At 42.1% G+C, this 13,038-nt stretch overlaps 1 protein-coding gene across 2 annotated transcripts in view; it reads right to left on the bottom strand.

Moving 5' to 3' along the window:
* Positions 1-11,256, bottom strand: part of LOC138964600 (putative helicase mov-10-B.1) — a 34,077-nt gene extending 22,821 nt beyond the window's left edge. Inside the window, exons 1-6 of one of the 2 annotated variants that reach the window (XM_070336599.1) lie at positions 11,157-11,256; positions 6,965-7,070; positions 3,137-3,440; positions 1,555-1,808; positions 1,145-1,403; positions 459-602 (exon numbers count right to left, since the gene is read on the bottom strand). In XM_070336599.1, coding sequence (XP_070192700.1) covers positions 459-602; positions 1,145-1,403; positions 1,555-1,808; positions 3,137-3,440; positions 6,965-6,992 — 989 coding nt within the window. In that variant the 5' untranslated portion in view covers positions 6,993-7,070; positions 11,157-11,256. The remainder of the gene's footprint in view (positions 1-458; positions 603-1,144; positions 1,404-1,554; positions 1,809-3,136; positions 3,441-6,964; positions 7,071-11,156) is intronic. The other variant, XM_070336600.1, reaches the window with a different exon arrangement.
* Positions 11,257-13,038: the final 1,782 nt, after the last annotated feature.

Genomic DNA, 13,038 nt, shown 5'->3' with positions numbered 1-13,038 from the left:
TCATAAATTAATTTTTAAGCCACCAAGCTGAAATGCAATACCGAAGTCCGGCCTTCGTCGAAGATTGCTTTACAAAAATTTCAATCAATTTGATTGAAAAATGAGGGTGTGACAGTGCCGTCTCAATTTTTACAAAAGGCCGGATAAAGACATTTATCGAAAAAATGAAAAAAACGTCTGGGGATATCATACCCAGGAACTCTCATGTAAAATTTCATAAAGATCGGTCTAGTAGTTTACTCTGAATCGCTCTACACACACAGACAGACAGACACACACACACACAGACAGACACACATACACCACGACCCTCGTCTCGATTCCCCCTCTATGTTAAAACATTTAGTCAAAACTTGACTAAATGTAAAAAAAAGAAAAAAGGTTCAGAATAAATCCAAGAAACAGAACATCTTTTCGAAACGTTGACACAAAACTAAAAGAGAAGAGGAAGTTCTTACTTGTACTGTTGCAACTGATCCGCTTCAGAAGGGCTGGCGTCATCATTGATGGTCAGACCGTTGTTGATAAACTGGTGAAAACAACGTGGCATGTCAAACCACGGTAACGGCCTTGTCTTTTCTAGACCGTCCCTTTCTCCCAACCTGCACAAAAGCAACAATTTGAAAGCAATATCAATATAAGAACTATATGTGATGTAAAATAAAAGAATGCATCTTATTAAATGGTAGTTCAATCTCTTGAAGTGTGTAGAAGTATCAAAACATAAGACATTATGAAATATGTATGTTAATAAGCACTATATTTAAACACCCATCATCACCACCAACACATTCAAACCATTGAATCACAATTGTGTCTATATGTATAAGAAAACTGGAGGGGGGGGGGGGGGGGGGATATGCTTGTTACATATATGAAATCCAATTGTGTCTATATGGGAAAACAGGGAGGGGGGGGGGATATGCTTGTTACATAATTATGGAATCAAGAAATAAAAGTATTTGCAAACCTTAATGTATGCGAATAACACACACACCTTTGACATCACTGAAATATACACCCCCACTCCCCACACCCAATATCACCCTAACCTCCATCCATATACACTCGCCATCACCACACAAAACCCACCACCACCGCAACCAACCAAAACAACTACCCCCTAGAACACAACAAAACATACCCAGGAAGAGGTTGCCCTGGTTCGGCATGTCCTCTCTGGTAGTACTGACGTGAGGGTCCTTTGGGGCGTTTATTGTACACATACTGCCCCCCTGTGTTTGCTAAATCTGCCACCAGGTCGTCGGCAAAGGTAATTTTCACACTGCAGACTTCCACCCTCGGCTGCGACCTGTTCAGGTCGTCAAAGTGGAAGAAGATTTTAAAGGCGTGGACAGCTTCTTTACTGGGTGTCAACTGCAGTTTCAGTTTCAACTGTTCACCTGAAAAGATGAAATGAAGTATACATGAAGTTCATTTCCTTTCTTTTAGGATAAGCTTCAACCACTTAAAACTTTTAGGCTTAATTTAGAGCAAAAATACAGACAGAGACAGCAGGAGAAAAACAGATTAATTCAAATAAGTCATCCTTACATGGTCTCAGTTGAATGCCAGGCTCTGGGTTCTCAAAACGGAATTCTGACACAGGCACGTCGCCATGCCAGCTAAGGAACTTGAATATGGAATTGGCGCTGATGTTTGTTAGGGTGAAGGTCACAGTTCCCTTCACTTCATTTCCGTTGCCCACCTTGACGGACAGGAAGTATTCTCCCTTCTTGTCGTCAAACTGAGCATCACTTTCGATTTGTATCCTTGGTACAAACTTCTTTTCCGCTCTAAACAGTCTCCTGGAACAAAATAGAAGACATACACATTAAAATATCACTTCTTTAAAATGAAGCAAAAATCAGCTAAGATAAACACAGCAATATTCACACCCATACACAGAAAGTCTTCCACACAAAAAAGAATCGTAAGTTGGAATTTTATTTATTTATTTATTTATTAAGGAGATTTCTATAGCGCATAACTAAAAGCACTATGCGCTTTACAATATCACTATGCGCTTTACAATATTATGAGATATAAAAACTGCTCATTCTGCACCTGACGACAAACACTGACTGTATAAGTCAATCCAATGACGGGCGCAGTGGCGTGGTGGTAAGACGTCGGCCTCTTAATCGGAAGGTCGAGGGTTCGAATCCCGGCCGGGGCCGCCTGGTGGGTTAAGTGTGGAGATTTTTCCGATCTCCCAGGTCAACTTATGTGCATACCTGCTAGTGCCTAATCCCCCTTCATGTGTACACGCAAGCACAAGACCAAGTGCGCACGGAAAAGATCCTGTAATCCATGTCAGAGTTCAGTGGGTTATAGAAACACGAAAATACCCAGCATGCTTCCTCCGAAAGCGGCATATATGGCTGCCTTAATGGCGGGGTAAAAACGGTCATACACGTAAAATTCCACTCGTGCAAATCCACGAGTGTACGAGGGAGTTTCAACCCACGAACGCAGAAGAAGAAGAAGTCAATCCAATAAAGTCTTTTCGGAAACACATAAATGAAAGCAACATACTTTACAGCTGCTAAAATACTCTGCATAAAGAGTGCATACTACAGTGAAACCCCCCTTTTAAGTCCTCAAAAAAAAATCTGAGGAAATCAGGTCTTAAAACAGAGTGAGTTTTACAATGCAGGTAAAGTTACAGAAGTTATGAACAAAAAAATCTGAAAAAGCAAGGTCTTAAAATGGAGGAAGTCTTAAAAGTCTTCTGTTGGATAGGTCGAAGTACGCCCACTTTGGCCTACCATGCAGACGACGCAAGGGAAAGAACTCCCGCTTTGTAACTGGGAACTTCGGGTAATAAAGATGGCTACACCAGGTTCCTCAACTGTCTTGTCTACTTTGTAACCACGCAATACTACATCTTCCACCGTTCAAGCTTCAAAATAAACTAAAAAAATGTTTTTTGTGTGAAAACAGAACATCTTTTCCTCTTGATATCATTATTTTTTGTATTTCTTTTAAATTTTAGCCCTCAACATCATTCTGATAAATTAACCTTGCAGCAGACCAATTAAGTTTTAATTAAATAGTTTTAAATAAATAAACAATACCCCCCCCCCCCCCCCCCAGAAAAAAACATCATAATTTAGAGAGAAAAAAAACCTACTCTCTTTCCAGAAGGACAGCAGCTATATGCCTGTTACAGTCACAGTGGTCTTTCACAGCTGTCATGGACTGAAAGCCAAAGTGTTTGCATGCTCTGCAGTCGTATGATCCATCCTTGTTTTTCCAAATGCCGTCTGGGAGGTCGTTGCTATCCCCGGCTCCTGCCGTATCCAAGGTAACAGTCATCTGAGAACGCTTGAGAACACGATGCTGGTCGACCGAGCGCTGTCTTCCGTACAGACCGGGTTTCCTGCCACCTCCGCCTCCCATTCCATCACCTGAGTCCTTCGGCTGCGGCATCTTGTCTGCAATGATATAAGAAAACTCAGACAAATCAAAACTGTCTGTTGAGCATAAAGGATTGTGTTAACAAGTCACTTCTGGTACAGTGGAACTTCCTTTTAAAGACCACCCCAAATCACACAAATAAAATAAAATTCAGGTCTTACAAAGGAGGGATATCGTGTCTTCTTCTTCTTCTGCGTTCGTGGGCTGAAACTCCCACGTACACTCGTGTTTTTTGCACGAGTGGAATTTTACGTGTATGACCGTTTTTTTACCCCGCCATTTAGGCAGCCATACGCCGTTTTCAGAGGAAGCATGCTGGGTATTTTCGTGTTTCTATAACCCACCGAACTCTGACACGGATTACAGGATCTTTTTCGTGCGTACTTGGTCTTGTGCTTGCGTGTACACACGGGGTTTTTTCGGACACCGAGGAGAGTCTGCACACAAAGTTGACTCTGAGAAATAAATCTCTTGCCGAACGTGGGGACGAACTCACGCTGACAGCGGCCAACTGGATACAAATCCAGTGCGCTACCGACTGAGCTACATCCCCGCCCTGATATCGTGTCTTAAAGTGGGAGTAAGTTTACACAGACCATCTAAAAACAAGTCGCGTAAGGCAAAATTACTACATTTAGTCAAGCTGTGAAACTCACAGAATGAAAGTGAACGCACTGCATTTTTTCACAATGACCGTAGTCCGCCGCTCGTGCAAAACGCAGTAAAACTGATGAGACTGTTTAGCGCGGTAGTGGTTTCGCTGTGCTGCACAGCAGGCTTTTCTGTACCTCTCTTTGTTTTAACTTTCTGAGCGTGTTTTTAATCCAAACATATCATACCTATATGTTTTTGGAATCAGGAACCGACAAGGAATAAGATGAAATTATTTTTAAATCGATTACGAAACTCTGATTTTGATTATAATTTTTATATTTTTAATTTTCAGAGCTTGTTTTTAATCCAAATATAACATATTTATATGTTTTTGGAATTAAAACATGATGAAGAATAAGATAAACGTAAATTTGAATTGTTTCATAATGTTTTTTATTTTAATTACAATTTTCAGATTTTTAATGACCAAAGTCATTAATTAATTTTTAAGCCACCAAGCTGAAATGCAATACCGAAGCCCGGCCTTCGTCGAAGATTGCTTGGCCAAAATTTCAATCAATTTGATTGAAAAATGAGGGTGTGACAATGCCGACTCAACTTTTACAAAAAGCCGGATACGATGTGACGTCATCAAAGACATATTTATCGAAAAAAAGAAAAAAACGTCCGGGGATATCATACCCAGGAACTCTCATGTCAAATTTCATAAAGATCGGTCCAGTAGTTTACTCTGAATCGCTCTACACACACACACAGACACCACGACCCTCGTCTCGATTCCCCCCTCTATGTTAAAACATTCAGCCAAAACTTGACTAAATGTAAACAAGTCGCGTAAGGCGAAAATACAACATTTAGTCAAGTAGCTGTCGAACTCACAGAATGAAACGGAACGCAATGCAACGCAGCAAGACCGTATACTCGTAGCATCGTCAGTCCACCGCTCATGGCAAAGGCAGTGAAATTGACAAGAAGAGCGGGGTAGTAGTTGCGCTAAGAAGGATAGCACGCTTTTCTGTACCTCTCTTCGTTTTAACTTTCTGAGCGTGTTTTTAATCCAAACATATCATATCTATATGTTTTTGGAATCAGGAACCAACAAGGAATAAGATGAAAGTGTTTTTAAATTGATTTCGACAATTTAATTTTGAAAATAATTTTTATATATTTAATTTTCAGAGCTTGTTTTTAATCCAAATATAACATATTTATATGTTTTTGGAATCAGCAAATGATGGAGAATAAGATGAACGTAAATTTGGATCGTTTTATAAAAGAAATATTTTTTTTTACAATTTTCAGATTTTTAATGACCAAAGTCATTAATTAATTTTTAAGCCACCACGCTGAAATGCAATACCGAAGTCCGGGCTTCGTCGAACAATACTTGACCAAAATTTCAACCAATTTGGTTGAAAAATGAGGGCGTGACAGTGCCGCCTCAACTTTCACGAAAAGCCGGATATGACGTCATCAAAGACATTTATCAAAAAAATGAAAAAAACGTATGGGGATATCATACCCAGGAACTTTCATGTCAAATTTCATAAAGATCGGTCCAGTAGTTTGGTCTGAATCGCTCTACACACACACACAGACACCACGACCCTCGTCTCGATTCCCCCCTCTATGTTAAAACATTCAGTCAAAACTTGACTAAATGTAAAAAAAAGGGTCATAAATTGATACGTGTTTTGTGGTAGCCTGAATTTGCACTTGAAAAATACTGTACATGTATGTATACCCATTTGAAAATACCGTGGTTAAATCAGCATTGTTAATAACAATACAACACCTTCTATATATACGACTAGTGTCTGTCTGTCTGTTCGCGATGCACGGCCAAAGTTCTCGGTGGATCTTTTTCAAATTTGGACAGCGTATTCAGCTACACCCCGGACACTTCTTCTTCTTCTGCGTTCGTGGGCTGAAACTCCCATGTACACTCGTGTTTTTACACGAGTGGAATTTTACGTGTATGACCGTTTTTACCCCGCCATTTAGGCAGCCACACGCCGCTTTCGGAGGAAGCATGCTGGGTATTTTCGTGTTTCCATAACCCACCGAACTCTGACATGGATTACAGGATCTTTTTCCGTGCGCACTTGGTCTTGTGGTTGCGTGTACACACAAAGGGGGATAAGTCACTAGCAGGTCTGCACACAAGTTGACCTGGGAGATCGGAAAAATCTCCACTCTTAACCCACCAGGCGGCCGCGGCCGGGATTCGAACCCTCGACCTTCCGATTACGAGGCCGACGTCTTACCACCCCGCCACAGCGCCCGTCGACCCCGGACACAACCTGGTCAATGAGAATTTTCAACTCATGCTCTCAGCGCGCAGCACTGAACCGATTTTGGTTTTTCTGTTCATCTTCCCAGATCCATTCCCAGTAACTCTTCCTTATCTTCTCCAGTGTTTTGCGTTTATCTCCCTTCCTTCATGTGGCGTCAATCCATATTCCCGTTACTATTTTTAGAAGGTCACTGTCAACAATGCTCAATCCATATTCCCGTTACTAATTTTAGAAGGTCACTGTCCCGGCGAAGCCGGGTATTACTCTTCCTTATCTTCTCCAGTGTTTTGCGCGTTTATCTCCCTTCCTTCGTACGGTGCGCCGGCTTTGCCGGCATACACCCGGCAAAGCTGGGTTTTCGGCTTTACCTCTTCCCGGCGAAGCCGTACCCGGCGAAGCGGGTATTCATCTAGTATTTCATATATATATATAAAGGCTTCTGATTTAAGATGTACAATGTATTTAAAAGAAAGCAAATGACCTTACACCAAAACTCTGTGCTTAAAAACTTCTGATGTCGCCTTTGAGACCCGGTTTGTTAATAACTCCTCTTCTCAAAACCTATAAACTGCAAGCGCAAAACTGACAAGATCTGTTTAATAAACACGTTTACTGTTTAATATACACACCAAGTTTGTTCTTCAGCTTGTTGATCATTGTTCTGCGAACAAGTAAACTGTTCCACACACAAACACAACTGCGTTAACTGAAGTATACCTTGCTAGACACCAGGCTCTGCACAGAAAAATAGCTGAGTGTAATACTGTACTGTCTGTATGAACTCACACTTGTCATTTCTGACAAACTCATTCATTTGCAAGAGAAAACAGGCATGAGTTCTTTGTTATCAACTCTTCAAACAAACTATTTTCAGAGGTAACTGACAGCTCTAGCACTACACACCAACAGAAAATTCACCAAGGTAAATAAACATGGATCAATGTGACTGTACATGCACACAAGGGCACCTTTGTTTAAACAAAGCCTTCAGCTGAGCTTTGGTTTGTGCTCAGAAAACTTTTCCACTTTGCATTGAGCGTGATTCATTCTGTGAATATAATAAGAGCTAAAGCACACCAAGGATAATTTTAGCACTACCGTTCTCACTTTTATCAGATCATAATTAACTTGTAACTTTTAATAAAACGTTAAACATGTACTGCTTATCAGCCAAAACAACCTCATGTAAATGTCATCAAAAAAGCTGTCCTACATTGCAGGAAGTCCATTATTAATATTATCTAAACCCGTAACTTCCTGCAAAAACTTTTATCAGAAAATTTACACCATGAAATCTCTCCCGAAATAACTTATCAGCAAATGAGTGTTAAACGAATCCCTGATATTGTGTATACATACTGCTTGTACTTGGTGACATATACACATCCCTGAGGTCTTGATCTACAACTGAGTGTTAACCCTGAAGGTCCATTCCTTCTAGTGTAATAATTTAATTAGCAATCATGCATTACATATACACCACCACAAAACTGGGCAGACTTTCACATGTGACAGGGAGTAGGGTTTCTTGGGGAACTCTCATTGTGAGGAAGGCTAGGATTTGGCATGTGAAACTAGGAAGTTAGGTTTCTTGGGAAACTCTCGCCGTCGGGAAGGCTAGGATTTGGTGAGTGAAACTAGGAAGTAGGGTTTCTTGGGGAACTCTCGCCGTGGGGAAGGCTAGGACTTGGCGAGAGTAGGCGAGTGTCCCTGTGGAGGTGCTCACTACGTTAAAATACATAGCGGCTGCTCTGAGCTGCCAATCTCATTTGCTATTCACAGACGAGTGCGGATGATTCTTTCTGTATCAACCAATTAATTGTGTTTAGATTGTGGACTTCGTGGCAGCCGACCGACCTGAGGATATGACAGCCATCAATATCAAACGCAGAAGAAGAAGAACCAATCGTGTTTAAATTCTTGCATGGCTAGCACAAATTCGTTTCATAAACACCCTCGCTGTCTTGAAAAGCAAGGGGCTATAGCCTCGAACAATGCTTGCCTCTGCGAAACGGGCGTCTGGTGTCAGTTTGTAAACTACTTCCACAAGACATCCCTATACTCTGCACAGAAAGCAGCCAAGCTGTTGATTCTTGAAATGTTTCTTTGTGGTTGGACGGAAGGTCATATGATCTTATCTCATGCAAAGGACTGTGGGGTTCCACTGTCGAACACCACAAACTGCCTATGGGACAGATTTTATTCAAAGTTTACACATGAAGTCTCTGTCATGACTGGATCTAGCTACAAAGCAGTGGAACTGGAACTGTAGAATCAGGGGTTCCCTTCATCTGAACAGTCATATTTAGCCAAAGTAACTGTTTTTAAGATACCTGTAACCAGCCTTTGCAGATTCTCCAGTCAGTAGCAACACTAATTTCCGCGGGCTGAGAAGAATCCCCACAGGAAAGCCAGGAGCTCGGCTGTCAGAGGCTATTTGAGATCCATTATCCTGTGAGCAATTTATAGGTAGGCTAGATGGAGCGTGTCCGCTCTACCACCCCCTGCCATGGCCATGTCAGCCTGGAAAGTGGAACCAAATATCGTCTCCTCTGTAGAGCGCCCCATTTCAGTAAAACAGGACACAATTCAAAGATTTCAGTGTTGATGTTAGGCGCGTTTGGTGGATCGATCAAACGCGCACACATCGATGTGTGCGCGTTTGATCGATACAAAGAATACAAGAATCGTTAAAACGCGCAGCTCTTATATATTGTACTTGCGCATTTGGACGATCCGTCTCACAAATCACCATACTACCCACACACACGTCTGCTGGCAATGACCGGAAGTTATGACCGGAAGTAGGTCTAGCTATAAGTTTCTAAACAACAATCTGTAGGACATTTAAAAAAAGAAGAAAAAATGGGATTATAATTATTGTACCAAACACTTAGACTACCTCAAAGACATCACATCACAGGTATATATGCGTCGAGGTTGCACATGATCATCCATTTCACATGTAATAGCTCATTGAGTGTTTAATTGTCCTTTAATAGCAAATGATTTAAAAGTTCAGCTATTTTCATGAGATGTCAGAGGGATGGACAGAGATGAGGAAGGATGGATTGGGGGGAGAGACAGAGAGACTAAGAGAGAGAGAGAGAGAGAGAGAAAGTGTGTGTGAGAGAGAGAGAGAGAGAAAGTGTGTGTGTGTGAGAGAGAAAGTGTGTGTGAGAGAGAGAGAGAGAGAGAGAGAGAGAGAGAGAGAGAGAGAGAGAGAGAGAGAGAGAGAGAGAGAGAGAAGAGAGACTAAGAGAACTCGAACTCGAAAACTTTATTACAGAGAGAGATAGAGAGAGATAGAGCCTGAGCGACTAAGAGAGAGAGAGACTGAGAGACTAAGAGAGAGCGATAGAGAGAGAGAGAGCCTGAGAGACTAAGAGAGAGAGAGAGAGAGCCTGAGAGACTAAGAGAGAGAGAGAGAGAGAGAGAGAGAGAGAGAGAGAGAGAGAGAGAGAGAGAGAGAGAGAGAGAGAGAGAGAGAGAGAGACTGTTTGAAAGATTGAGAGGCCTGACAACAAACAAGTACAACAAACAATCTTGAATAGGCATGAGCAGTAGCACCAACACAGTGGAGACAATGATTAATCACGCGCAGGCAAATTCTAACTGCTGTACCGTCATTTTGGGAGAACAAAGATTTATTAGCCGCATCCCCTACATTTAAATTAAACAAATCCCGCTGTGGAAAAAATCCTTATATTACTTATTAGCCGCTCCTAATTGATTAGCCGCAGCCAAATCATTACGAAGAGGTACTAAAAATTTGAAAGATCGCTAGAAATTGAAACAAGTCAATCGAGAACAAAAATCTTTGCCCAAACATAATCTATATGTAGTTCTTCGTACCTGGCTTTGATGTTTTGGATTGGGGACAACTAACACATCGTTTAATCCCAATCCGGGCATGTTCATCAAGGAAAATTTCCTCTTCTTCACCCAATGTCGAAAATGGGGTTCCACCTTAGTATCCATGGGCAGAGACATACATTCTATCTATGTCTCTGGTATGGGGTTCTCTGAGGTGGTTCACAACCGTATTGAACTTTTTGCTTGACATCAAGCTTCTTCTTCTTCTTCAGCGTTCGACGACATCAAGCTTGATTTGGGACACATGGCTGATGTATAGATCTGCCTCCACTTGCAGTGTGTGCCTAAACCTCTCCATCATGTATCAGTTAAACGAATGAAGAGAGAATGAAGCAATCAAGAGAGAATGAAGCAATAAAACTAACTTGAGCCTATGTGATTAGAGCTCAGCAGTAATCAAAAACAACAAAAAAGGAGCTGAATTGTAATCAAAAACGTTGTGTGTGTGTGGTAGGGACTTACTTTGTGACAGCTCGTCCAAATGCGCAAGTATAAGAGCTGCGCGTTTTAACGATTCTTGTATTCTTTCGATCAAATGCGCACACATCGATCGATGTGTGTGCGTTTGATTGATCCACCAAACGCGCAGCGCGATCGCGCAGATCGATCAAACGTACGCGCCTAACATTGATTTATGGACCAGCAGGGACCACGTGTGATTGGGCGTGTCGACCAAAGAAGAATGGCAAGTTCTTGTGGTGATGTATGCTATATCATAAACAACAAAATACTATCCCTATACATTTCACGTGCGCACATTCTGAGTAAGATGATCGCAGTTACTACAAGAATAGACGGCAATCAGCAGCCGGTAACAACATCCTGAACAGGGAACCGAAAGTAGACATCCAAGTCATCCGTTTCGACACTCGTCCAACTCGTTAAGTATGATAGGCGATGTGATGGCTGAAACGAGAAACATTAATGCGAAAGAATTCTTCTTACCACAATTCACGTACAGATAATCCTTTCCTTGCACCTCTTCTTGAAATCAGATGCTTGCGTCTGCGCGACTCGTTTCTAGGAATCCGGGAACTAAAGGGAGCTAACTCTCGAGATCACGTGTTGACTTTCTTCCGCCCCAATAATCTTTTTACACAAATGCACACAAGAAAGGGTAATTCGGGACGAGCAAAACAACAGCGGGTAGATGGCGGGGGCTGGTGGGTGTTGATAATATTAAATTTATTTCATCACAAAAGGGTCTTTCCTGGCAAAATTGTATAGGCATAGATAAAAAATGTCCACCAAAATACCCGTGTGACTTGGAATAATAGGCCGTGAAAAGTAGGATATGCGCCGAAATGGCTGCGATCTGCTGGTCGATGTGAATGCGTGATGTATTTTGTAAAAAATTCCATCTCACACGGCATGAATAGATCCCTGCGCCTTGAGTCCGAGTCTGGAGATACGCGCGCGATATAAGACTTCATATATGATAATTATCATGTTCATGTCATATTTTGGTTGCGTGTCCGGGGGAGGGGGGGGGGGGGGGGGGGGGTGTGCGGGGGTGGAGTATTGCGTGGAAACCATGATTATCAAAGCCGTATCTCTGGCATTTATCAACTCATCTTCATAAAACTTTGCACAGTTATGTAAATGACTATAGACAAGCTTTATACATATTTACGGCAAAGTAAATACATTTCAAAATGTTCAGTATTATTTATTTATTTCAGTCAGTAAAGCCCCACTGACTCTGCTCATGAGGTTTACGGCAGAACTTGACGATGGCATCTTTCACAAAAACAGCAATACTAACTTTATGGAACACACTCGCAATAGCATTTAACATCATTAAATGACACAGTTCTCGTGAATGCCTATTTAACATTCGTGTAAACTACACAGATGTTCATTAAACATTATACTAATAGTGTGCAACATTTTATGAAGATGCATTGGCTATCACCAGAGATACGACTTTGACAAATGTTCACCAATCAGTTTCCACGCCATGTGCAACCGTAATTTCTTCTTATTATCATTCTTTGTTCATGGGCTTAGACTCCCACGCGGTTAACTCATGTTTTTAGCACGAGTGGATTGTTACGTGTATGACCGTTTTTATCCCGCCATTCAGGCAGCATACGCCGATTTCGGGGGAGGCATGCTGGGTATTTTCGTGTCACTATAACCCACTGAACTCTGACTCCATGCCGGGATTCACAGGATCTTTTCCGTGCGCACTTGGTCTTGTGCTTGCGTGTACACACGGAGCCTGGGGGTTCAGTCACTAGCAGGTCCGAGTCTGCACATAAGTTGATATGGAAGATCGGAAAAATCTCCGCTCTTAACCCACCAGGCGGCAGCGACTGGGATTCGAACCGGCACGACCTCCCGATTAGGAGGCCGACGTCTTACCACCACGCCACTGCGCCCGTCCGTAATTTCAATCGATGACATTCAGAGTTTAACATTGCACTTCGCCTCCCGAGGTGATCGTAGTGTTTCGGCACTCGGTTACATCAGTATCATCAATATCACACATAGACTCAAGACACTTGGCAGACGCTGACAAACTGCAGTATCACTGAAAGACGGACAAACAGACCAACAGAGAAACAAAACAGAACTCTGATTCACTTTCCGCTACTCAGTGAGGATCTCCCTTTGGCCGGCCAACCCCATCACACTGACACTTACAAACACATACATTAACTTGACAACACATACACGTCATTCTTTCAAACTCACTCTCTTCAAGTGCCCCCCACCCCTTCCAGTTTTGACGGACAAACACTGACATTCCGAAAGACAGGCTGAGAGGCAGACACACCAATGGGCACACACTCACAACTGGCATGCACGCACACACGCCAGA

Source organism: Littorina saxatilis, linkage group LG4 (genome assembly GCF_037325665.1).
Source record: "Littorina saxatilis isolate snail1 linkage group LG4, US_GU_Lsax_2.0, whole genome shotgun sequence".
In the NCBI taxonomy this organism is placed as follows: Eukaryota; Metazoa; Mollusca; class Gastropoda; order Littorinimorpha; family Littorinidae; genus Littorina; species Littorina saxatilis.
The sequence above is the reverse complement of the archived record's forward strand: the minus strand, read 5'-3'. Positions and strand labels throughout refer to the sequence as shown.